Source organism: Bos indicus x Bos taurus, chromosome 2, assembly GCF_003369695.1.
Source record: "Bos indicus x Bos taurus breed Angus x Brahman F1 hybrid chromosome 2, Bos_hybrid_MaternalHap_v2.0, whole genome shotgun sequence".
Lineage (NCBI taxonomy): Eukaryota > Metazoa > Chordata > Mammalia > Artiodactyla > Bovidae > Bos > Bos indicus x Bos taurus.
In genome coordinates, this window is record NC_040077.1 from 65,454,999 (window position 1) to 65,480,287 (window position 25,289).

Here is a 25,289-nt window from a genome sequence, read left to right on the forward strand (position 1 = left end):
TTTTTGGATAGCTCTTCTGTGTATTTTTGTCACCTTTTCTTAATATCTTCTGCTTCTGTTAGGTCCATACAGTTTCTGTTCTTTATTGAGCCCATCTTTGCATGAAATGTTCCCTTGGTATCTCTAATTTTCTTGAAGAGATCTCTAGTTTTTCCCATTCTAATGTTTTCTTCTGTTTCTTTGCACTGATCACTGAGGAAGGCTTTCTTACTTCCCCTTACTATTCTTGGGAACTCTGAATTCAGAAGGGTATCTCTTTCCTTTTCTTCTTTGCCTTTTGCTTCTCTTCTTTTCTCAGCTACTTGTAAGGCCTCCTCAAGACAACCATTTTGCCTTTTTACATTTCTTTTTCTTGATTATGGTTTTGATCACCACCTCCTGTAGAATGTCATGAGCCTCTGTCCATAGTTCCTCAGGCACTCTATCAATCTAATCCCTTGAATCTATTTGTCATTTCCACTGTATAATCATAAGGGATTTGATTTAGGTCATACCTGAACAGTCTAGTGGTTCTCCCCACTTTCTTCAATCTACGTCTGAATTTTGCAATAAGGTGTTCATGATCTGAGCCACATTCAGCTCTTGGTCTTGCTTTTGCTGACTGTATAGGGCTTCTCCATCTTTGGCTGCAAAGAATATAATCTATCTGATTTCAGTGTTGACCATCTGGCGATATCCACATGTAGAGTCATCCCTTGTGTTGTTGGAAGAGGGCGTTTGCTACAACCAGTGCATTCTTTTGGCAAAACTGTTAGCCTTTGCCCTGCTTCATTTTGTACTCTAAGGTCAAACTTGCCTGTTACTCCAGGTATCTCTTGGCTTCCTACTTTTGCATTCCAGTCCCCTATGTTGAAAAGGACATCTTTTTTTGGTGTTAGTTCTAGAAGGTCTTGTAGGTCTTCATAGAACTGTTCAGCTTCTTCAGCATTACTGGTTGGGGCCTAGACTTGGACTACTGTGATATTGAATGGTTTGCCTCAGAAATGAAGCGAGATCATTCTGTCATTTTTGAGATTACATCCAAATACTGCATTTTGGACTCTTTTGTTTACTATGAGCATTACTCCATTTCTTCTAAGGGATTCTTGCCCACAGCAGTAGACATAATGGTCATCTGAATTAAATTCACCCATTCCAGTCCATTTTAGTTCACTGATTCCTAAAATATTGATGTTCACTCTTGCCATCTCCTGTTTGACCACTTCCAATTTGCCTTGATTCGTGGATCTAACATTCCAGATTCCTATGCAATATTGCTCTTTACAGCATCAGACTTTGCTTCTATCACCAGTCACATCCACAACTGGGTGTTGTTTTTGCTTTGGCTCCATCTCTTCATTCTTTCTGGAGTTATTTCTCCACTGATCTCCAGTAGCATATTGAGCACCTATCCACCTGGGGAGTTCATCTTTCAGTGTTGTATGTTTTTGCCTTTTTATACTGTTCATGAGGTTCTCAAAGCAAGAATACTTAAGTGTTTTGTCATTTTCTTCTCCAGTAGACCATGTTTTATTAGAACTCTCCACCATGACCTGTCTGTCTTGGGTGGTCCTACAGAGCATGGCTCATAATTTCATTAAGTTAGACAAGGCTGTGGTCCATGTGATCAGTTTGGTTAGTTTTCTGTGATTGTGGTTTTCATTCTGTTTGTCCTCTGATAAATAAGGATAAGAGGCTTATGGATGCTTCCTGATGGGATAGACTGACTGTGGGGGAAACTAGGTCTTGTTTACTGGGCGGGGGCATGCTCAGTAAATTTTTAATCTAATTTTCTGTTGATTGGTGGGGCTGTGTTCTCTCTCTTTTGTTTGACCTGAGGCCAAACTGTTGACCCATGCCTCCACTGAGACTCCTGGACACTCACAGGTAAGCCTGGCTTAGTCTCTTGTGGGGACACTGCTCCTTTCTCCTGGTGCACATTAGGTTTTGTTTGTGCCCTCCAAGAGTCTGTTTCCCCAGTCCTGTGGGAAGTTCTGTACTCAAATCCCACTGCCCTCCAAAGTCAAATTCCCTTTGTTTTCTCCTTCCCTTTGCCCGATCCCAGGTTATAAATTTGTTTTGGATCCTAGAACTTTCTTAATAGTGTGAGAATTTCTTTGGTATAATTGTTCAGCAGTTTGTGGGTTGTCTGCTTGGCAGCTCTATGGTGAGGCTAATGACGACCTCCTCCAATAGGGCTTATGCCACATGCTGCATGATGCAGGTCTGCAGCAGCCAGAGCTCCTGTCCCCATGTCAGGCCACTGCTGACCTGTGCCTCCGTGCGAGACATGCAAACACTCAAGGGCCAAGATTTGCCACCAATGAAGATATTTAAGGGAATGTGCAACAGGCTCTGAAGGCAAGTCTGAAAGAAACCTTCTAAAAATATTTTGCATGATGGTAGCAGCTGCCGTCTATGGGGTCGCACAGAGTTGGACACGACTGAAGCGACTTAGCAGCAGCAGCAGCGTTAAAAGAGTAAGCAGACGGGCCCCAAGATAATTTCTGTGAAAAGAGGGACAAACTTTAAAACTTTAGGTCTGTATAAGTAATAAGTAAAAGAGTCATTACTTTATAATTTAAGCATGTTCCTTTCGATCTTTTCATACAGTTGTTTTATAATTTGCAACATGCTTTTTAAAAATTTATGCTTTACAACAACTCTGTGAGTTACATATTCCTACCATTTTTTAAAGATGAAGAAACAGATTAATTTAAGAAGCTGACATTCAAGTCTCTTGATTCCAAGGTCAGTGCTCTCTCTACACACCAAGTTATTTAAGGTCACACGACTTGAGAAAGGAGAAGCCACCGTTCATAGCCATCATCCCCTATGACCACTGGGCTGCATGGACATCTTGACCATTTATCTAATCTGCCTTAATCAATGCTCTCTATAGATTTGATTGCTCTGACAACTTGCAAATAGTCACCTGTGCAACAAGTACCCAAGTTAATTTAAAAAAAAATAATATTGTTTCCCATTTTAAAATAATGGAAATGAAGTGCTGTGAAAGTCTTGGACATTTTAAGATTCAGAGACATTTGCTAAATTGATGTTAAAGAACAGGAATGACCTAGGAAATCTCATGGTAACCTGTAACCAGTATAGCAGTCAAAATTAAAGAATGCTTGTGGCATTATAACTTAAGAGTCCTGAAAAGGGGTCAGAACTGGGTTTTGATCTGGACTCTGTTCCTTAGTTTCTCTAAGATATTGGGAAAATCGCTTAAACTCTCTGGGCTTCTGTATCATTTAGAGCTCTTAAATTTATGCAAGTAATGGAAACTGACTGCTATTAACTTAAGCAAAAGGGGATTTATTGGAAGGATACTGTAAGATGGACAAATGCTTAAAAGGCTAGGAACTGGGTTTGGAAACTGACAAGAACAAAGCACGTAGTTGACCTGAACTGAAAGGAAAACCAGGGTACTAATAGGCAGCAATGAATTTAGGGCAGTCAAACAAATCCCACTCATCCACCACTGCTTTCCTTTTCATATTGATCAAGGATCATCCCCAAGAGGCCTTCTAGCTCTGACATCCTCTGCTTCTCAGTATTTGTAGAAGGGTAAGCAGGAAGAGGGGTGCATATGCAAACAGGGTGGTCAGAAATGCTTTGGCCGGATATGCCTCAGAAGGTTCTACATAGCTGAAGAAGGCTGAGCCACCACAGCGGTACAGACGCTGACCAATGTGGCATGCAGCAAGCAGGAAGTGGAAAGGGTCTTAAGCAGGCAAAGTGTTTGGGTAGGTGAGTTATGAGGAACCTCCACAGACAGTTTTCACAAGTGCTAGAAACTGAAACACTTCTAACAAGTCACTCCCTTTACAGACGAGGGACAGGTCTTGACTCTGTGAAAGAGACTGCAGCAGGTCTCCTCATGTCTACGGAATGAGACACAGTAACTACCATGAACACAAAGCTCATATTTGAATGTAATATACTGGTATACATTAAACAGTCTCTTGAATCAAACATTGAAAATGGGTAGCCTGTGGGTCAGATATGGTCTTCAAAAAATTAGTTACCAACAGATAAAAATACAGGTATTTCCAACTTTTCCTGAAAAAAAAAAAGGGAGGTTTTGGCAACACAAGGCCTACAATCTTACATAGCAACAATTTTCTACTGTCTTCTGTGGGCTCTCCACGTTGCCATACCCTCCTCATAGCCCTCTTCACTTATGAGGCTGCCTGCCTGGATCATTCTAGTTTCTGAACACTGATGTAATTACTTCCATGACAACCCACCCAAGGCCAGCATTTTGGACAGCCATTTTGAGGATCTATTGCTGTGGGCTTCCCTGAGCAGGAGAACTTCCCTGAGTTCAAGTTCCAAACCTCTGTTCTTGAGACCCCTTTGGTAAGATCCCGTTAGTCCAGACATACTACCTGTCATACTGGAAACAATCATTTGCTCTACCCCAACCAAACCACATCTCCATCTTCTGTCAGGGCCAATCTTCGGGCATCTGCTCTCCCCCAAAACCTTCAGTACTTGATGGTGGAAAAGGCAGCAAAGAGTCCTCATATACCATCTTCTATGTATAGTGAAAAAACAGAAGGTACCTGAACAAAGAATCACTTCTGTTTGACTTCTTGGAAGACAAATCTCTGAGGAAAGTGGCCCCTGAGATTTATTTATTTGTTTGCTTGTTTATTTCATATGAGTAGCTGTGGATGTACTGGGCACCAGTGGATGGTAATGATGATGATGCCCCTTAGTAAGTCTCCTTTGAACACATCTAATCCCATCTGGATGCTACTCCTCATATTTTCTATCTCTTAACGCCAACATCATATACGCTATATAAGCATTCACTTCACTATTAACTTTGTAGAATCCATTCCTTACAAAGCAGGCAAAACATTTCCTTAAATCTCTGATGGATTCCAAGTTGCTTTTAGGCTAAACTTTAAGATGCTTTAAGAAGTCTACAAATCCTCGCATGATTTGATTCCTCCTTATCTCAGGCTTTACCTCCCATTCTGTCTTCTTCTCTGGCTCACTTCACTTTGAACACTTGGAACTTCTTTAAACTTGTGGAAGAAAAAAGGCTCATTCTCACCTCAGGGCCTGGACTCTTCTCACTTCCTGGAAGGCTCTCCCCTTCTTCCTCACTCTCCTCCCTATCTATCATCTTCCAGCCCTCAGTTTTTAAATGTTTCCCTGATAGCTCAGTTGGTAAAGAACTCGCCTGCAATGCAGGACACCCCAGTTTCATTCCTGGGTCAGGAAGATCCACTGGAGAAGGGATAGGCTACCCACTCCAGTATTCTTGGGCTTCGCTTCTGGCTCAGCTGGTATAAGAATCCGCCTGCAATGCAGGAGACCTGGGTTCACTCCCTGGGTTGGGAAGATACCCTGGAGAAGGGAAAGGCTACCCCCTCCAGGATCCTGGTCTAGAAAATTCCATGAACTGTATAGTCCATGGGGTCACAAAGAGTCAGACATAATTGAGCGACTTTCACTTTTGTCAGAGAAGCCTCTCCTACCTTTTGTTTCCCTCCCATTCACTCACCCCTCCTCCCCATTTCTCAGAGCCCTCTGCTTTATAATTTCTATTGCTCTTAATACAGTTTATATGTTTCTCCACTAAACTGTAAACTCTGCAGCGCGGAGAACCTGTTCATTTTGTGTCTACTGAATATTAACGGTCAGCATAGTCCCTGCCTTAATAGAATGGGTGAGCAATTCTTATTTGCCAAATGAATGAAAAGCTTAAATTACATTGCCCAGCCTGGTCTAACACCACTCTGTTATCTTCTGGAGTAATGAGACATCCTTTCTTAGGAAAAATATTTTTATTTCAGTCACCTATAAGTGAATCCACATGGTTTATCAGAAGGTAAACCAGAAGAGAAAAAAGCTAGTAACATTATAGGTTTCCTAGGTGGGGGGAGGTCCCAGACCAACACGTAGAAACTGGGTAGAAATGCATATTACCAGGCCCCACTCCAGACCCCTTAGAGAACTCAGGGGATGTGGTTCAGCATTCTGTGCTGTAACAAGCCTTCCACGGAATTCTGATGCACACTTTGAGAAGTTTAAATGCCATTTCTAGGCTTTCTAGTTTTTAATTTTTTTTAATTAAAATTTTTGGTCCTTAATCCGTGGTTTCATCCTTCAAGTAGAATAGCACAGTCTAAAACTACCCCGGAGAGTACTTTTTTCTCCTCATTCAAAGCCACCAAAAGCTTATATGTGTAAGTGTTTACCTGTACATTCCTGTGAGGTGTGCCTTCCTAGTGGGCACAGGCCTGCCCTCCGGGTGGCCTACAATCTAACCCTTGTGGTAACACTTGTAATGTGCCCCGTTGTAACAATGCACAAGTGTAACTGAAGAAAAAACAAAAACAAAAAACAATACCAAGGCAGAGGAGCCACGGCGCAAGCCTTTGTTCCTCTCTCCACCAACGGCTCACCCTCCGTCAGATATAGCTCTTTACCAACCAGAAAAGGAGCCGCTCAAGATATAAAAACGGATGGGTGCCGCTGACAAGGTTTTCAATTAGGCCGTTTTCCCCGGAGCACCGGAGGATAGTTGTGGCTGTGGAATGCGATTCCAACGCTTCCTCAACCTAGCACAGAAGTAATTGCAACGAAAAACCCCTTCCAGTTTCAGAAGGAGAATTGGAGGCTCGGGCAGACCTAGTCGCCCCTACCTGGAGAACACCCGAAGTGGACCACCTCACCTTCGGAATGGGAGCGGCAGCCGGCGGCGCTCCTCACTGCGCATGCTCTCTCGCCCCGCCCGCTCGGAGCCGGAAGGGGGAGCGCTCGAGGCCTAGGCCTGGCCTGGCCGGGGCGTCGGCACCGGCGGCCATCTTGGCTTCCCGGGGAAAGGCGGTGTGAGGGGAAGAAGTTGTAGGGTGGGGGCAGGAGTGAGGAGGAGGGGAGAGGGGGAGGAGGCCGCGGCGGGGCAGGGCGGGGACTGCCTGCCTGCCCGGGTTGCGGAAGTGGTAGCCGCTGACCGAGCCTGCTTCTCTCTCGCTACTGCTTCGGCTTCCCGGCTCCCCCCCAGACGGAGAGGGTGGCCCGGCCGTGGATGATCAGATAGCTTCTACCTCCGCCGCCCATTCCTGGCCCCAACCGGCACGGAGCAGACGGCGGCAGCAGCAGCAGCAGGCGAGGAGGAAGATGGCGGGACGGCTGCCGGCCTGTGTGGTGGACTGTGGCACGGGGTAAGGGGGCTGATGGGCGGGGGTGGGGAAACTGAGGCGGAGGCAGGAAAATGGCGGGGCCAGGAGGAGGCCGGGAGATGAATGGAGCGGCAAGGTGCTGCCGCCGGCCGTGTCAGCCCGGGCCGCGCCGGGTGGCGAGGGGTGGGGCCCGCAGTCAGGGCCTCCCTCATCCCCCGCGCTTCACTCTCTGGGAGCCGGGCGGCGGCGCGGGGCCCAGAAACGCCCCCGGGAGCGGCTTCCTCCGCGCGACCCCTCCCGGCCCTTCCCCCACCGCGGTGGGCAGCGCGGCCCGAGGGGCTGCGGGGACGGTCGCCTCCCCGGGGCCCGCGGTCGCGTGGGGGTGGTCGTCGAGCCCGGCGCAGCCGACCCTCCTTTTCCCGGTGCCCCTTCCTGCCCGTAGGTTTGGAGGCCGAGGGGAATGGAGCGCGGGGACTGGCCGGGCAAAGGAGCGAGAAAAGAGAAGCGCTCCTTTAGGTTTTGCAAGATTGCTGTGACAACATTCTACCCGGGGTGTGGGTGGGGAAAGGGAAGAATCGGACCCTGAAAATGGGAACCTAGATCGGGGTTTTCATTGGACCACCCACCTCCTCTTCCTTTTCGACTCCCGGTCTTTTCCATCTCCCACTACGTTCCTACCGGCCAAACAAGTCACATTTTAATTTGAGAGAAAGATGTCATGTGTTACTTCTCTTGCCTCAAAAAAGTCCCCCAGTGAGCAAGCGCGCTGCAACTTCCTTAGTTTTGTCAAAGCCGCTTCCTGCTTTCAGTCTTTTATACCCTTATAAGGTAGTTTTTCGTTTCCAACCTGAACACATCTTATTAGAACTTTCAAAATCAAGCAGTTTTCAAATAGGCTGAGATACTGGTACTAGGTATGAATTTCTGTGAACGTAAAAAGTATATTTGCGTTGCATGGAGAGGAAGGAGGGGAAGCACCCAGGAAAATTAAGTTGTATAGATTCATTCTGTGACCATGTCTTAAGGAGAGAAGGAAGGTAATAGAGTTGTAAAGGAAGGTACTTGCTTTTCAAGGAGTTGTTTATTATAGATCTGCAGTGTAGTTTACTAAAGTATATAACGGTGTGGAAGTGGTCGTTCCTTTTGTATTAATAGGCGTTTATAGCACACTTTATACTAACGTAGAAAATATTGCCTGTGTTTTAATGCAGAGTGACTGCTTTATGTTTCACTATTGGAAGTGTTTTCTTTTGTGCTTGTGAATACTGTCTGATACAGGATTACTTCTCCAATTCCCCCAGTTTTGGAGGGGGTTATGAGAAGTAGATTGTCAGCCTTTCCCTTCCCTTTTTACTCTTTAGCAAATATTGTTACTTAAAGGATGGTATACTCCTCACTCAGTTTGTTCTGTGTGAACTTTCTCTATAAGCCTCATAATCATACCTTTATGAAAGTGTGGCAGTTTGTAAAATCCCAGCCGTGCAGAAGGAAATAAGCGATTTATTAATATAATAATAAACCAGTGTCGTTTAGCCATGAAACTTGTATGTAGCTTTTTGATGGACGGCTGATTAAAGTTATTTTTCTTAATCCAGTTTTATTTCCTTAAACCAGTATTTTTTTTTCCGCCTTCCTTCTTAGTCCAGTTGGTGAGTAGTTTTATGTTTAGGGTCAGTTTTAAAATTAGATTTGGCAGCTTGACTGAGAAAGAATTTTCAAGTATGTTTTGTTACAGTGAAAAATATTGTTACATAGTTAATATTCTATGCTTTAGTAATTATTGCCTTGTCAGTAAAATTAGTGTAGATAAGTGTTGCCCTAATGGTAATATCTTAAGTAAGGTGTTAACTTTTTCTCATTTAATTTTTTCCCTTTTGAAATACAGTCTTGGTTATGTTTGAATTAGTATGCTGGCTATTTCTTCGAGGTTGACTATCTTTAAGTGCCTTCCTGATAGGGCAACCTTGAATTTAAAACACAGACTGAGTGACTAGGAGGTGTGGGGGAGAGGGGTTCAATCTATACTTAGGATGCTGCCCATGCTTAGTGGTTGAGTTGTATCCGACTCCTTGTGGCCGGTGGACTGTAGCCTGCCAGGATCCTCTGTCCATGGAATTTTCCAGGCAAGAATACTGGAGTGAGTTGCCGTTTTCTACTCCAGGGGATTTTCCCCACCCAGGGATCAAACCTGTGTCTCCTGCATTGGCAGACAGATTCTTTACCACTGAGCCACCTGGGAAGCCCCTTATATTTAGGATACTTTTGCTTTAATGATCAGTTATTGATTATATTACTACATTAGTTTTATCTCATAGGGAGAGGTTGTTATCTGGACAGTCATGATTTAAATGAAACTGATCTAAGAGTTCTTGTTTCTTTTACCATCTGTCACTGTCTGAAATTCCACCTTTAGAGATCCATTTATTTATTTTTAATTTGATTGCCCATGCGAAATGTGAGATCTTAGTTCCCTGAGCAGGGATTGAACTCTTGCTTCCTGCATTGGAAACTGAGTGTTAACCACCAGGGAAGTTCAAGATATACACTTACTGTGGTTTTCAGAAGGCATTTTGGTCTTTCTTGTTGCCTATTAATACAAATCCTGCAAAGTTACACCTTCAACTTTAATACCGTACAGAAGATAGCTCATTGAAATTGCACCTTTGATAAACATCTGTAAATAAGCCCTTAATATAGAGTTTTATGTTCCAGAGTACTGTAGTTTTCCAGATGCAAATTATGCACCTACAATGTGTGTGTTCTTTTGTACTTTAGAGAGTGCATTCATCAACCACAATTACCATTTACATAAGTGAAAACTTATAATGAGTTCAGATACTCATTCCATTTCATTATATAAGATAAGCAAAAGGTGATAAAAAGAATGGCTGTCTATGAAATTTGGTGGGCTTAGGTAAGAAAAGCTGTAAAAGTTAGGAAACAATGACATTTAATCCCCAAATTTAGAGATCCTCCAGTGATCCTTTATTTCAGCATAAGATAAAGAATCACCTAAGCACAGATCATAAAAGAAAATAATTCCTTTTAAAAAGAATTTAGAAAAAAATACTTCTTTCATATTGATACCATGTCTACATAGTTTTGGGTGGAATCTGTATTGGAATAGTAATGTAAAATAAAATCTGGGAACAGATTATTATTGATAGAGCAGGTTGCTTAAGAACTAAGGTGCGGACTCAAATGGGCTGGCTACCAGTGGTGAGGAAAACTTTTTTTTAAGCATTTAAAAAATATTGTAATACTTGTAAAGTTAAGATTATCCTAAGTTATCTTTTGCATATTTTCCCCCAGAATTCTTCAGCATTCAAGCCATATAAAGGAACTCCTTACATGCTTTTATTTTGTTATACTTGTTTGCAGAGCTGTGCATTGTGAAATTTCTTTCCCCTTTAATGTCTTTCCTTTTTTTTCCTAATAAATACTGTAAATTATTTCCATTAACAGAGTTATTATAGTCTTATTGTACATATATCCAAGAGCTCTTGGATATATTCGGATCTAGAATCAATTAAGCAGTTTTCCTAGTTGAGTTAAACTTCTTGGCCATCTTGAAATGTAAGCATAGTATTTTGTTGGAGTTGGTGGTTCATCTTGTAGTCACATTCTAGCTATTAGTACAGATAGGGTGTTCACGTTTGAGAGCAGTGAGGAAGAGCTGAGTGGGTGGGAGAAAATACAATTGGGAAGTCCATGTTTCTTAAATAAATTCTGTATGTAATATGTAATAATAACGCTATTTTTCCAGTTGTCTTGAAGAGCAGAAACAGTCACAGTATCTAGTTGTTACCAAAACATTCATTAAAACTCTTACTACTTCATGGGTCTTGTTTTACATGCTGTTTGCAGTAAATATAACAGACATGCTCCTGTTGAAAAGTCAGATTCTTACTTGGTCATGTCTAAAATCTCTCCTTTCCTTTCCTTCCAGTCTTCTTCTGCCTGCCAATTTTGTGTTGGAATATTGACTTTGGATTGGGTATATGTTGTATCTAATGAACTTTTAAGCCTTATTGTAAAAGAGTTTGGAAATTTTACTTTTAAGCACAGAAGGGAAAGATCCACTAGTGGAGGATCTGTTGGTCAGGCTTTTTACTTATTTAATCTTGTGACAGCTATTTTTACCTCATCTTACAAGTGAGAAAATAGGATAGAGAATTTACTTTTTTGGTATCATGTAGTTAAGTGTGAGCGTTGCTATTTGCATTTAAGTTTATTTTATTATTATTTTTTTTTTTGGTATTTAAGCCCCACGTTCTTTCTGTTAATACTGTGGGGACTCCTCTTAGGAACTATGCACATTGATTATTTGTATTAGTAAAGTTAACTCTATTCTTGCTTCAGTTCAGTTCAGTCGCTCAGTCGTGTCCGACTCTTTGCGACCCCATGAATCACAGCATGCCAGGACTCCCTGTCCATCACCATCTCCCGGAGTTCACTCAAACTCAAGTCCTTCGAGTCGGTGATGCCATCCAGCCATCTCATCTTCTGTCGTCCCCTCCTCCTCCTGCCCCCAATCCCTCCCAGCATCAGAGTCTTTTCATAATCTTATTTAAAAAATCCTAGCCTTACTAAGGCGATGGCACCCCACTCCAGTACTCTTGCCTGGAAAATCCCATGAACGGAGGAGCCTGGTAGGCTGCAGTCCATGGGGTCGCTGAGGGTCAGACATGACTGAGCGACCTAACTTTCACTTTTCACTTTCCTGCATTGGAGAAGGAAATGGCAACCCACTCCAGTGTTCTTGCCTGGAGAATCCCAGGGACGGGGGAGCCTGTTGGGCTGCCGTCTATGGGGTCGCACAGAGTTGGACACGACTGAAGTGACAGCAGCAGCCTTACTAATTCGGAGAAGGCAATGGCACCCCACTCCAGTACTCTTGCCTGGAAAATCCCATGGTTGGAGGAGCCTGGTAGGCTGCAGTCCATGGGGTTGCTAAGAGTCAGACATGACTGAGTGACTTCACTTTTCCCTTTCGTGCATTGGAGAAGGAAATGGCAGCCCACTCCAGTGTTCTTGCCTGGAGAATCCCAGGGATGGGGGAGCCTGGTGGGCAGCCGTCTATAGGGTCGCACAGAGTCGGACATGACTGAAGTGACTTAGCAGCAGCAGTAGCAGCCTTACTAATTAGAGAAACCTTTCTGTGCAAATTTGACTTACTTTTGATTTTTCTTTTTCTGGATATGTGAATTCCCCGACTTATTTTGTCACTTTGTTTTAGAAATGATTAAATTTAATCTCCAGAAAAAATTTACTCCAGGTTTTGTTTATCAGGAAATACTAACAACTAACATTTACCAAGAATTATGTGTCAAATGCTGTGCTAAATGTTCTGTGTTATCTCATTTACTTTTCATATTGGCTGGAGAAGTATTACCTCCGTTTTTAGACTGGGAAATGTAGGTTTAGAGAAGTTAAACTACTTGACTCAAGGTATTATAGCAAATACCTGTGGTAGAGACACTGTACTATGTAAGTCTCCTTACATAGAGGATGAGCTTTTGACAATTTTGAATCATTTAGATATTTTTTAAAAGAAAAATATATGTTGTTAAAAAGGCAGAAAGCAATGTAACTTAAGGATTACTTGCACAGGTGGAAAAACTGGTGTTGTCATATCAAGGCTAACTATATACTTAGCAGGGGGCTTTCCTGGTGGCTCAGTGGTAAAGAATCTGCTTGCAGTGCAGGAGACCCGGGTTCAGTATTCTTCCCGGTAGGATCCAATGGACGAGGAGCATGGCGGTCTACAGTCCATAGGGTTGCATAGATCCGACATGACTGAGCGACTAACACTTAAATACTTAGCAGGTCAGAAACTCTTGGAATTATAATGAAAATGTGTAGTACAATCAGCTCTCAAGAATCTCAATGAGACAAGAGTGAAAAATCATTAAAAAGAAATTAGAGGAGCTTTGTTGGTGGTCCTGTGGTTAAGAATCTGCTTTCCAGTGCAGAGCATTTGGGTTTCTAACCCTAGTTGGGGAACAAAGATCCCACATGCCTCAAAGCAACTACCTAGCCCTTGTGCCACAGTCAAGACCTGACAGCCATAAGTAAATAAATATTTTTAAAAGAATTTAGAGGATGTATAAGATTGTACTTAATCAGATGTTAAGATATTTCCTTTTCTGGCAGTAGTAATTCCTGTCCTATAGGTTAGTAAGGAAAGAAGAATTATTGTGGTCAGGATGAGTCGAGGAACTTGGAGTGAAGATAGGATATAAACTCTTCCTTTAAGGATTTGGATTGAGGCAGGGGAAGGAAAAGCACATATAGTGGGGAGCGGGGAGAGCTGTTTGTGTTTAGTCCTCTTAGCAAATGTTGCACCATTTCCCCTGTGTTATGGATTGAAGTCTGTAATAACAGTGCAGATCTAGATTATGTAATGCGAAAGGTACTGACATTTATTGAGCTCTTCTTGTGTATCAGGTGTTCATTATATGGCAGGAAAGCTTTGATCAAAATAATTTTACTTGATAGGGCATAATAATCTAGTACACAGATGAGTGAATGTTGAAAATAGGGTTTTTAGAGTATTTCTGGAATGGAATTTAGTCGGATCAGGTGTAGAGGAGATATTTGGGATGAATTTACCGGACTTGCTACATAGTAGGAACCTGAATCCTTGTTGAATGAATGAATGAATAAATGAGTGAATGAGCAATAATTAGGGATATGGTTTTTAAAAAGTGCATCAGAAACACCTTTTGCCCAGTGGTTCAGAATCTTATGGGTTGGGCCTAGGAGCATTTATTTAAATGGGCTCCCTGTGTGATTTTTAAGCACCCCTCTCAGTACCTGTTTTGCAGGAATTCTGAAATAGGGTGTTGGCAGTGGGAATGGAGAAGAGATCAATTTGGGAAAAGTTGCTGCTTTCCCTTTCTTTTGGCAGCTACATTGTTTTGTATGTTTTACTTATGGTTAGCAAGGGCTTTGTAGTCAGAGCTATTTTTGAGTTCAAGCTCTACCATTTTCTAGTTGTGTGATCTTGTACACTTCAGATTCTACAGATACTGTTTTTGTCACTTGGAGATCATAGTATCTTACGGAGTTTTAGTTTTTTGAGATAATACATGAAGATGGTTCAACCCAGTGCTTGGCAAATAGTAATAGTTCAATACATTGTAATCATTACAGTTATCAGTTAGCTCTGTCTTTTTATTGAATTGAAAAGTTCTTAAGGAAGGGAACACATTGTCTTATGCTTCTTATTTCCAACAGGCTTTGTCTACCATAGTTTTTTGCTCAGTCACAATATTTTTGTTGATTTGGAAGATGGAGGTATAGTTAGGGCTTGGCATTTGTTTCTGGTGTATTGTAAATAGGAATCAATGAAGATTCCAGATTGTGAGTTTAGAGTGGGACATGAAGGAGTTGGTTTTGAGAAGCTGAGTAAGGTTGAAATTTGTATTTGTGAGCCATAATTGGAAATGTTCCAAGAGAAGTTAGCAATGTAGGAACTTCAGGAGTAAAGGTGGGGATTTGGCGGTCACCATTATAATTTTTAAATTGAAGCTAATAAGATGACAATTTAAAGAGAGAACAGAAAGGTTGAATATTTATCTTTTTTTGAAAAAAATCTTGGATATGTGGTCTGGCTTCTTGAACATCACAAAAAGAAGAATAAGAGAGCTCTGTGGCTTGACATGGTGAGTGATCTCATCCCACTTCTTAAGAGGCAAAGTGCTTAGAAGAATTTAGCTCAAGGTGGGTTATATTTTACTCCACAGTGTTTCTCCTAGTCCAGAATGCTCTAGTCTGGGATGGTTAAAATGTTTCTTTAGGCAATATATTTTCTTAAACAAAATTCCCTTGTAATAAAAGCATTGGAATGCTCACCTGCAGTTGTTTTGGAACTTATAGCCTCTTTTATGATAACTGTGGTCTATAATAGCCACTAACGTAGAGGTAAGAGCAAAGCAGTCAAGTAATAATAGTGTTACATTAACATGCTTTCTAGCTTACCAAGAACTTAATAATTCATGAATTATTAAGGAATGGTGCAAGATAGGGTGATGTTATTGGATTAATGTTTTAAATCTGGTTCTTAAGTATGGTACCAATTAATACTATTTTTGTGTTGCTTGTTTTATGTCTTTGTGCTTGATCACTCAGTTATGTCTGACTGCAGCCCCATGGGCTTGTAGCTCGCCAGGCTCCTCTGTCCACGGAATTTTCCAGGCAAGAATACTGGAGCAGGTTGCCATTTCCTACTCCAGGGGATTTTCCCAACATAGGGATTGAACCCACATCTGTTGTGGCTCCTGCATTGGCAGACAGATTCTTTGCCACTAGCACCGCCAAGAAAGCGCTTTATATCTTTATGTATACCTTTATATCATAAAATATATAAAATGTGCCTGCATAGCTGATTAATACCAGTGAAGAAAGACAAATAGTATCTTAATTTTTTTCAAAGGACAAAGTTTTATGGAATTTTAATAATTTTCTTTCAAAAGCTTTCCAAACTGTTCATTTAAACACAAGTCATCCTTGCAACCAGGAAGGGAACAGCCTTGAATATATCTGGTCACATTCTCTTTTTCACTCTTACTCCTTCTCTCGCTTCCTACTTACAAACCATACCCCAAAGGATATTTTCTTCATTTGTTCTAATGCTGAGCGTTTTATCTTTAAACATTCTCCTTGCAGGCTTCTTGCCCTTTGTGAAAGCGTGATACTTTTGAGAAGGATGTCTTTAACACTTTTTCGGTTATAGTAATTATGTGAATGAAAGGTTGCTAGAAGGAGGGTACGTCTTCAAAAGGGGAACTAGGATGCAAAATACCTTACAGTTTAGGGTTGGTTTGGAAGCTGTATAAAAATATAAACTATGTTTTTAATATTGGTCTATGACAAAACACAAATGTGAGCCTACTTAAAGTTTTAAAATTCAATATAATTAAATACAGTGCACTTTTTCTTCTGCTATAAACATTTAAAAAATTAGGTTACTTTGAGGCTATAAAAATAGTATTTAATGTGTATTTGTAACACTTCACTTACACTTTAGTGAATGAAGAAAAGTGCCTAATTACTCACACAGAATTTTGGAGCTGAAAAAGACTTTGAAAAATAATTTAATCCACTCTTTATTTACAGATTAAACAGAGGTCCAGAGTTGAGAAATGTCTTTCAAGGCCCTTGTAAGGGTTTTATTTCTGAGATAACTTTTTATAACAGTTTCAGAAACCTTGCTAAATGGGTACTATTTATAATTATCTTTTTAAAGATGAGGAATGTGAGGTATGGTGAGCTTAAGTAACTTGCTCAGTTACGTAGTAGTCTACAATTGAGCCCTGTGGCAGTCTGACTCCAGGGCCCACTGCTGTACTACCCTAACTTGGGATATATTCAACAGGGATAGTTAAATTGTTCACCCAGTTTTTTGAATAGTGTTCAAAGTTTAAGCTACATATTTAGAAAAGCAAATTTCTACTTTTATTTCTTTATTAAAAAAATTTAAAGGATACTGTGTATTTATATATGGTTTCACTGGGTCATCGTTGCTACTTGCAAACTTTCCTAGTTGCGGCGAGTGGGGGCTACTCCATCACTGTGGCAGGCTTCTCATTGCGGTGGCTTCTCTTGTTGCAGAGCACAGGCTCTAGGCACATGGGCTTCAACAGTTGGGGCTGGCGTGCTCTAGAACGTGGGCTCAGTAGTTGTGGTGCACGGGCTTAAGTTGCTTGTGGCATGTGGAATCCTTCTGGACCAGGGATCTAAGTGATGTCCCCTGCATTGGCAGGTGGACTCCTATCCACTGTACAACCAGGAAAGTCCTAAATTTCTACTTTAGAACTGCATTTTTTGGTGAGGGACGCAGGACTGTGCTGGGTCTTCCTTGCAGGGCACAGGCTTTCCCTAGTTACGGCCCAAGAGGGTTCCTCTAGTTGCAGTGTCCAGGCAGAGTTGCCCTCTGCATCTGGGGTCTTAATTCCCTGATCAGTGATCTAACCCCAAGTACCCTGCATTGAAAGCTGAATTCTTAACCATTGGACTGCCAGGAATGTCCCAGAACTGCTAACTTTGAACAAATATGAAATATATAGGGAGGTCTTTGTGACCAGTTCATTGATTTTACTAACTGGAACCACATGTAAATTACATAGCATAGAATTATTTATTTAGCCTCACGAATATTATAAGGACATATATTGTATTTAACATAATAAAACTGACAATTGTTGGTTTATACAGGACAGCTCAATTAAGGAAATGATGTCTAATTACATATAACTTTAAAATGAAGAGCATATTTGTTAAGCTGCAATTTGAAGATAAACAATTGATGCATTTAAAAAGTCCTTCCTCATTAATGATGGCATAAAACACAGAAAGAAACTGTTGAACCCAAGAGTAAAACTAGCCTTAGAATCTAGGACTATAAAAATGATTTTTGTGTTAGACTCAGAGGACTTAATACACATTTGCAATGTGTATTAGGAATACAGTCTTAGGAGTAAAGTTTATAATCATAAGACAGTAAATGGTGGACATTTCACTCATAACTTTTTGATTTTATGGTCCATGTTCTTACCTCCCTACTAGTGTAAAGGTATTAAGTTTTAGCTCTAGAAGAATTGAAAGAATATTTCTGTTGATATTTAGGAGTCCAGATTCTTCCAGTCAGCGGTCTTGTACGTGTTTTTGTGTCAGGTTAAATAGTGACTTTCATGTAGTGAGAAGAGCATTGGAGGAGATTGGAAATGCTCTTTAAATAATTGCTGGTTATCTTTATAGCTAACATTTCCTGTTAACTAGATACTACCTTCTTCTGAAAGTTCCTTAACACTACAAGTATAAAGAAAACTATAGCTAAGCTGAGAATTGACGTATTATGAAATTTGACATTGGGATTCATTTGTATACCTCTTTTTTCATTTAAAATTTGAAAATCATTTGTTATTTTGTAAAAAATCTCTATGTGTACGCTTTACTTTGTTTTTATAACATATTAAGGGTGGAAGCTGATCATTCGTACTGAGGTAAAATTCTTTCAACTTTAAATTAATGGTTCTCACTACCAAAAAATTTTGGAAAATGGATTGTACTGTTATTAAGGTTCTTTGCACTCTAAAGTTCTAGGGTCTAGGGTCTTTTATTTGTTTTGTTGTATGGTTTAAAATTGTTGCAACATTTAAAGTTAAAACTCTACTGCTGTTTTTCCTTTATGTAGTCTATAGAATCAAGTACACCATACTTAGTATAATAAATTCAGTTTATTCTTTTCTGGAATGATTTTTGTCCTAGCTTTCTATCCATTTCATTTTTGAAATGTGATTTTTTTCAAAGATTCTCTTTAATATTCTCATTTAATGGTTTGATGTCAGCAACTAATTGAGATCTTTAAGTAGTTTTTGCTGTGATATGTTTTTCAAAACAAAAAGAAAAGTGAACCATTGTATTAAGTAAAAAAAAGTACTTTTTGTCAACTAATGTTTTTAATAAGGAAACATGAATTTGTAGAATTAAAAGTAATACCCAACATGTGGGGTGCTACTGCTTTTATATTACAAGCATCACTGATTTTACTATTTAAAAATATTCTTTCATAAATTTATTCCTTTTAGAAAGATACAGTGAATAATATAACATATACCCCTATTTATTAGAATCATTACCTGGTAAATTTTTATATTTGTTTCATCTCTTTGTTTTTTAAGAATAAGAGAACATTATAAATGACTCTCCTCAAGCCCACTTTTCCCCTGCCCAGAAGCATTTAGGACTACAATAAATTAACCATTTTTTGTATAAATTTTTTTTTTTTTTTGCTGTTCATTTCTATCAGTCCAGGTCTTCCCTCACTCCCGACTTGATTACATTACCATTACTGCTCTTCTAGTCACTTTGATATAATTTCAGAAGTGCTTTTGAACTCTTTTATTGTATTCCTTTCTCATAAGCAATTTCTAACCTTGTTGCTCAAAACCAGCATTGTAGATTTTTTCTCATTGCTACTGCAGTCCAGGGAGATTTTTCTGTATATTCAACTTGCTTCCCTGGGCCACAAAGGAAAAAATTTGGTTTAATTTTTCTGAGTATTATATTGCCCTTATCAGTTTCATAAACTTAGTATAGCTTTGTCTTTTTCATTTTATGGTCTCTTTAAAAACCATTTAGAAATGACACTTTCTTTTTCTAAGTATAGGAAAGCTTAAAGAAAAAGAATCATTATTTCACTACCCAGGTAACCCAGTGACATGTTTTAAATTAAAGTAATATATATGCCTGTCTGTGTGTGAAATATCTCTGGAATACATAAATGATTGACTCTTGGTAGCAACAGACTGGTTAGTAGATCAGCCTTGTAGGGAACCTTTTTGTGTGGTAAAGATACTAACTTTAGTACTTCCTGTTTTATTTATTAAATTTTTTATCATGTGCTCATGTTACCTATTCAGAAATTCTTTTAAAAATAATTTATGTGTATGGTTATACTATTTAAGACAAGTGTTAATTTGAAAAACAAAATTCTGACATCCTGCTATCTGTGGGTAATCAGACTTTACTATTTCTTTTGTAGACTTTCAGAAGAAACCGTGTATATATATTCTAGCAATATATAATAGAATTATTCTTGATGTGTAATTTTATTTCTACTCTACATGTATATGTAAATTTTTGTTTGTAGTTGACAAAAATACTTGACATGAAAATATCAGAGTATTCACAACATGTATTTTTCCCTGTTTAGAACTAGGTTTGAAAGTATTTTTGAGACATTTTAAAGTAACAGTGTAATGTAATTAATACTAAAATACAGACTCACGTACATGCACAGGCACATACATACACACACACCATTTATTAAGACATAGCAAGTTGGAAGGCTTTAGGACTCTTCCTGATTTTGCCTGGGAATCATGCTGTGAAAATCAAATGTGTCCAAAAGGACTAATGAAAATGGAAGATTTGAAAAGGACCTTTGAAGAAACAAATGATTAGGATAAAACAAAAACAACAATGAAAAGAGGATGGAGCATTTATAAGTGCTAGGATTTATGTTTCTGTTCCCAAATACAATTTTCAAGACTTTATAATAGTTATTTCTTTCTGCTTCAGACATAACAGAGTGTATTGCAGGAGTTGAGAATTAAGAAAGTGAACTGTGGGTATCTAGATGAGTCTGAGAAGGTAAATAGGCATCAGATCATACATAGCTTGTTGAGGAGGTCTTCAAATCAGTGAAATTCATTGAGGTGTTCTAAAAAGCAGAGCCTTGGTTTTTTGTACTGTTAATCCATGTATGTGTGTGCAAGGCTCAGTTGTGTCCAACTCTTTGTGACCCCATGGACTATACAGTCCATGGAATTCTCCAGGCCAGAATACTGGAGTGGGTAGTCTTTCCCTTCTCCAGGGGATTGTCCCAACTCAGGGATCAATCTCAGGTCTCCCCCGTTGCAGGTGGATTCTTTACCAGCTGAGCCACAAGGGAAGCCCCTGTTAATCCATGCTTGACATTTAACTGTTAATAGGCATGTGCATTTAAGACTGTTATGTCTTCTTGATGAATTTATTGCTATATTATCATAAAATTTCTCTTACCTTTGGTATTACTCTTTTTCTTAAAAGTTTCATTCGATGTTAATATAGCCACTTTCATCCATCTTTTTTCATTCTCCATCTTCATATTTAAAGTGTGTACCATGCAGACAATATATAGTTGGGGCTCCCTCTCTCTCTCTCTTTCTTCCTTTCTTCTCTTCCTTTTTCTTTCATCTGTACTGATTGTCTATCCCCTTTAATTGGAGAATATAGTCTATTACATTTAATGTAACAGTATAGTTGGATTTGGGTATGCCATTTTATTTTTTACTTAGTGTGAATAAAACTTAAGCAGAGTAGAACCCTTGTGTCTCGGTAGATTTATCAATACTAACTCTCTTGCCACTCCCTCTACCTCATGGTGTAGTTATCATAGGTGTTACATCTACATATGTAACCCCACAATACAATTTAATTTTTGCTTTAAATACTCAAAAGTATGTCAAAAATTAAGCAGAAAAAAGTCTCATTTACCTGTTTACCATTTCTAATGTTTTTCATTAATACCACAGTTTCCCCTCTGGTGTCATTTCCCCTCAGCCTGAAGAACTTTCTTTAGCTCAGGTTTTAATGGCAATGGGTTTTCTTTTAACTAGAAAAATGTCTTTATTTCACTTTCTTTTTTTTTTTTTTCTTTATTTCACTTTCATTGTTGAAGGATATTTTTGCTCTTAAAGATTTCTGGGTTGACTATTTTTGTACCTCTTTCAGACTTAAGGAATATTACTTCACTATTTTTTGACTTCCATAGTTTCTCATAATAAGGTGCTGGTAATTTGAATTTTTTGTTCCTGTTATTGGGGCCTTTTTCTCTGGCTGCTTTTAAGATTTTTCTTTATCTTTGATTTTTAGTAGTTTAATTATGACATCCCTAAGGTTTCTTTGTGTTTTTTCTGTTTCTCCCCTCCCTCTCTCCTACCCACTTCCCTCCCAGCCTCCTCCTCCCCACCGTTCAGGAACTTCATTGTGTCACCTTTCATTTTTTGTTCCCTAAGTCTCTGAGGTCTGTTCTTTTCTCTTTGTGTCTATCTTTTTAATATTTTTCCTCTCTCTTTTCAGATTTTATAATTTTTACTGATCTGCCTTCAAGTTCATTGATTATTTCCTGTGTTGCCTCTGTTTTGCTTTGCTCATTCAGAGAACTTTTTGTACCTGGCATTGCATTTTTCAGTTCTGTTATTTCCATTTGCTCTTTTTACAGTTTTAGAGTTTCTTTGCTATTTATCATCAGTCATTACTACTTCATTGTGGTAGTCACAGCTGCTTTCATGGCTTTATCTGATAATTCTAACATTGGATTATTTCATCTTCTGTTGAGTGTCTTTTCCTTGGAAAATGGGTTACATTTTCCTGATTCTTCATATTAATAGAATAATTTTCGTGTGTATGAATTAACCAACCTTTTTTTTTGTTGTTGTTCTCTTGTTGATGAATATATGCTTTGCTTCCAGTTTTGGGCCATCACTAATAATGCTCTTGTGAACAAATGTGCACATATCTTTGTGTGGGCATATGTTTTTATTTTTCTTGGGTGTATACCTAGAAGTCGGATCGCTGGATCATATGGTAAATGAATGTTTAACTGTTTTCCAAAGTGGCTATTTACAAATGATTTTGATTTTCTGTCATTTCAACTAGAAATGTATGAAATTTTATCTCAGTGTACTTTTAATTTGCTTTTTTTAAGCCCTGTGGAGTTGAGCATCTTTTTGTTTGTAGCCATTTACATTTCTTTTTCTTAAGTGGTTATTGTCTTTTACCTTTCCTTCCCTTATTTCCTCTTCCTTTCTTTGCCTTGTTGTCATCACCTTCTAGTTTTAGTGTTTACATGTAGGTCTTTGATTTATTTTGAGTTGTATGTGGTATAAGATTAAAGTCCAGTTTTCTTAGCACCATTTCTTGAAAAGACTGTCGTTTCACTGAATAGTTTTGGCACCCTTGTCAAAAATTATTCAACTGTATATGGCAGGGTTTATTTCCAGGCTTTGTTCTATTCCAGTTGGTCTATATGTCTGTCAGGCCACACAGTTTTGGTTACTGTAAATTTTTAAGTTTGAAATCAGGAAGTGTGAGACCTCCAACTTTGTTCTTTTTCAGGATCGTTTTAGCTGTTGAGATTGCATGTGAATTTTAGAATAGATTTTCCATTTCTCCCCCCAAAATTGTTGGAATTTTGATAGCAATCACATGGGTCTGTAGGTGGATTTCAGTAAATAGCTTGTTGTTGTGCAAGTTTGACCCATGTCTGAGTCGTGTACCAAATAATGTTATCCAGATGGCAAATTTAAGAAAAATCCAAGCTATTTAATCTCATGTCTGTCTGAAGGAAGATTTTTTTCCTGAAGGTGTTACTGAGCAGTGAGGCCAAATGAACCGAAACATTGAGTTTGGAGCAGAGAAAGGTTTATTGCAGGGCCATGCAAGGAGACTGGTACCTTGTGCCTCCCAAACCCTTAACTCCTTGAAAGGTTTCAGCAAAGCACTTTTAAAGGCAAAACGATGGAGTGGTATGTTGGCAACTGTTCACATACGTCAGGTTATTTCTGTAAGCCTTGAAGACCAAAGATTTCTGCAACTTTTTATCTCTGTATGAATAAGGAGGTATTATACTCTAAAAGGTCAAAGAAGCCTTGAGAATCTGTTATCCTGTGTATTTCAGATTATAGGCAATGTTTTTTTATTTTTACAAAAGTGCGGAGCTAGCATGACTAAGCATAGGAAACAAAGCACAAAGGTTAATAAAGTATATAAAAGGAACAGCTCTAATATGGAGTCAGATTTGTTCTTCCCTGTTACAAGGGAAGTTTAGAAAGATTTGGTGTGTGTATGTGTGTGAATGTTTGAAATTTAGTATAATTTAGTTAACTGTTATTTTCCCAATATGCTTAATTATATAAGTGACTTTTTGAACACCCCAAAAACTTAGTAGAAAATTGCAAGGGCTGTGGAAAAATAAAGTGTACTGACAGAATATATGAATTCAAAACAAAAATTTGCCTTGTAAATGTAAGGTTAGAAATGGTTTACTGTGCTATTTGGTCAGTATTTGTTTTTAAGTCTAAGGAACAGTATTATAACTAAGAGAAGAACGTGTGTATGCCTAGAGAAATTATTTTTTTTCAAACTTTTAACTTTGTATTGGGTCCAGAGAAATTCTTAATATGAAAAAGTTTGATTTGAAATGTTTCCTTTACTATAAAAATTGAATTAATTGTGAGAGAAGAGTTTTTTTGAGTAAGAAAAAAAATGAGAGAAGCTCTTCTGCCATCTACTTATACAGTGTTTCTTCTCTGGTGACTGGAGAATTTTGACAGCTCATTGTAAAAAATACCTTAAATCAGTCATTTCAAATGTAAAACCTGATAATATTTTAATATTAAGTTAGGTTAATGAAAAGCTAGTTTATATTTGAAAGCTCTAAACAAATTTAGTATTTAAAGTCTTTCTTGTTTTTTTTCTTATATTAATATAAAGAAAATTTAAGTGAAGTTTTAAAGCAAACCTCTTATAGCTATATTCTCAAATCCCCTCCAGTTTATTTATATGTGCTCTACAAATACTACTGTATCTTGTATGCATTGATATGTAAAGGGTTGGAAAGCTTTTTAGAAGCTAAACAACTTGTAAAATTACGTAAACTAGGACATTTCCCCTTACATTTCTTAAAAATGGGTGTAAATATTGTCCTCTATGATAATCTCAAGTATTATTATATAGTGGTCTCTTATCTGGTGTATCTAGACTAGAAGATTTTGTTCTTTGGGGTATTATTTAAATCCAGGGCAGTAGAACATTGTGTATGTGTGTTCAGTTGCTCAGTCATGTCCTACCGTTTGCCACCCCATGGACTGTAGCCCCCCAGGATCCCCCAGGACTGTAGCCCCCCAGGCTCCTACTGGAGTGGGTTGCCATTTCCTACTCCAAGTAGAACATTAGTAAATATATTTGGCTGCTGTTCCCCCCATTCCCCCAGTTAAAAAATTATTTTGCTAGATTTGTTTTAAATTTAATAGAAATGATTAAATGTTATGGTGTATCCATATAGTTGATATATTATCTGTAGTTACCTTCATGTTTGGGGGAAGAACATACTTGTTTTGATTATGTCTTGACTTTTGTATTAAGTTTATTATATCCTTCTTTCAGTGTTTGTTTTGAGAGTAGATTATTGCTGAATATGCTCAACCTAGGGAATTTTACTTTGATCAGGAATAGAGTATTGATTTACCTGGTGAACTTGTTAAATGGAAGTTTCTTACGGTAATGTGGTTTCTACTTCAAGTTTCTTACTGTTATTCTTGGGAAATGGTATTACACACATAAAAATAACATAGGCTTATATATATATGTTCATCAAGTGGTTGAGAGAAGTTTATTGAAAGAAAGGATGACTCTTAAAATGATTAGGAAAGGCTTCATGAAAGACTCTTAAGCTGTGATCTGAGGTTTTTGAGAGGGTGCAGTGAGAGCACAGATAATATGTGAGGGAGAACGTGCAAGTCATGTAGGGGAAAATGAGGAATAGGTACAGTGGGCTTTGAGTTGGGTTCGTGGAAGTAAGTGATGGGAGACACTTTTAAAGTTGAATTG

General features: G+C 38.9%; 1 protein-coding gene and 1 long non-coding RNA gene across 3 annotated transcripts in view; one reads left to right on the forward strand and one right to left on the reverse strand.

Moving 5' to 3' along the window:
* LOC113905155 overlaps window positions 1-8,042 on the reverse strand; it is a 97,486-nt gene extending 89,444 nt beyond the window's left edge. Inside the window, exon 1 of one of the 2 annotated variants that reach the window (XR_003514609.1) lies at window positions 7,754-8,042. This is a non-coding gene — a long non-coding RNA (uncharacterized LOC113905155). Of the gene's footprint in view, window positions 1-6,680; window positions 6,737-7,753 lie in introns of those variants that run through there. The other variant, XR_003514610.1, reaches the window with a different exon arrangement.
* ACTR3 (ARP3 actin related protein 3 homolog) overlaps window positions 6,745-25,289 on the forward strand; it is a 47,632-nt gene continuing 29,087 nt past the window's right edge. Inside the window, exon 1 of the mRNA XM_027562131.1 lies at window positions 6,745-7,169. Within this exon, the coding sequence (XP_027417932.1) occupies window positions 7,126-7,169 (44 nt within the window). The 5' untranslated portion in view covers window positions 6,745-7,125. The remainder of the gene's footprint in view (window positions 7,170-25,289) is intronic.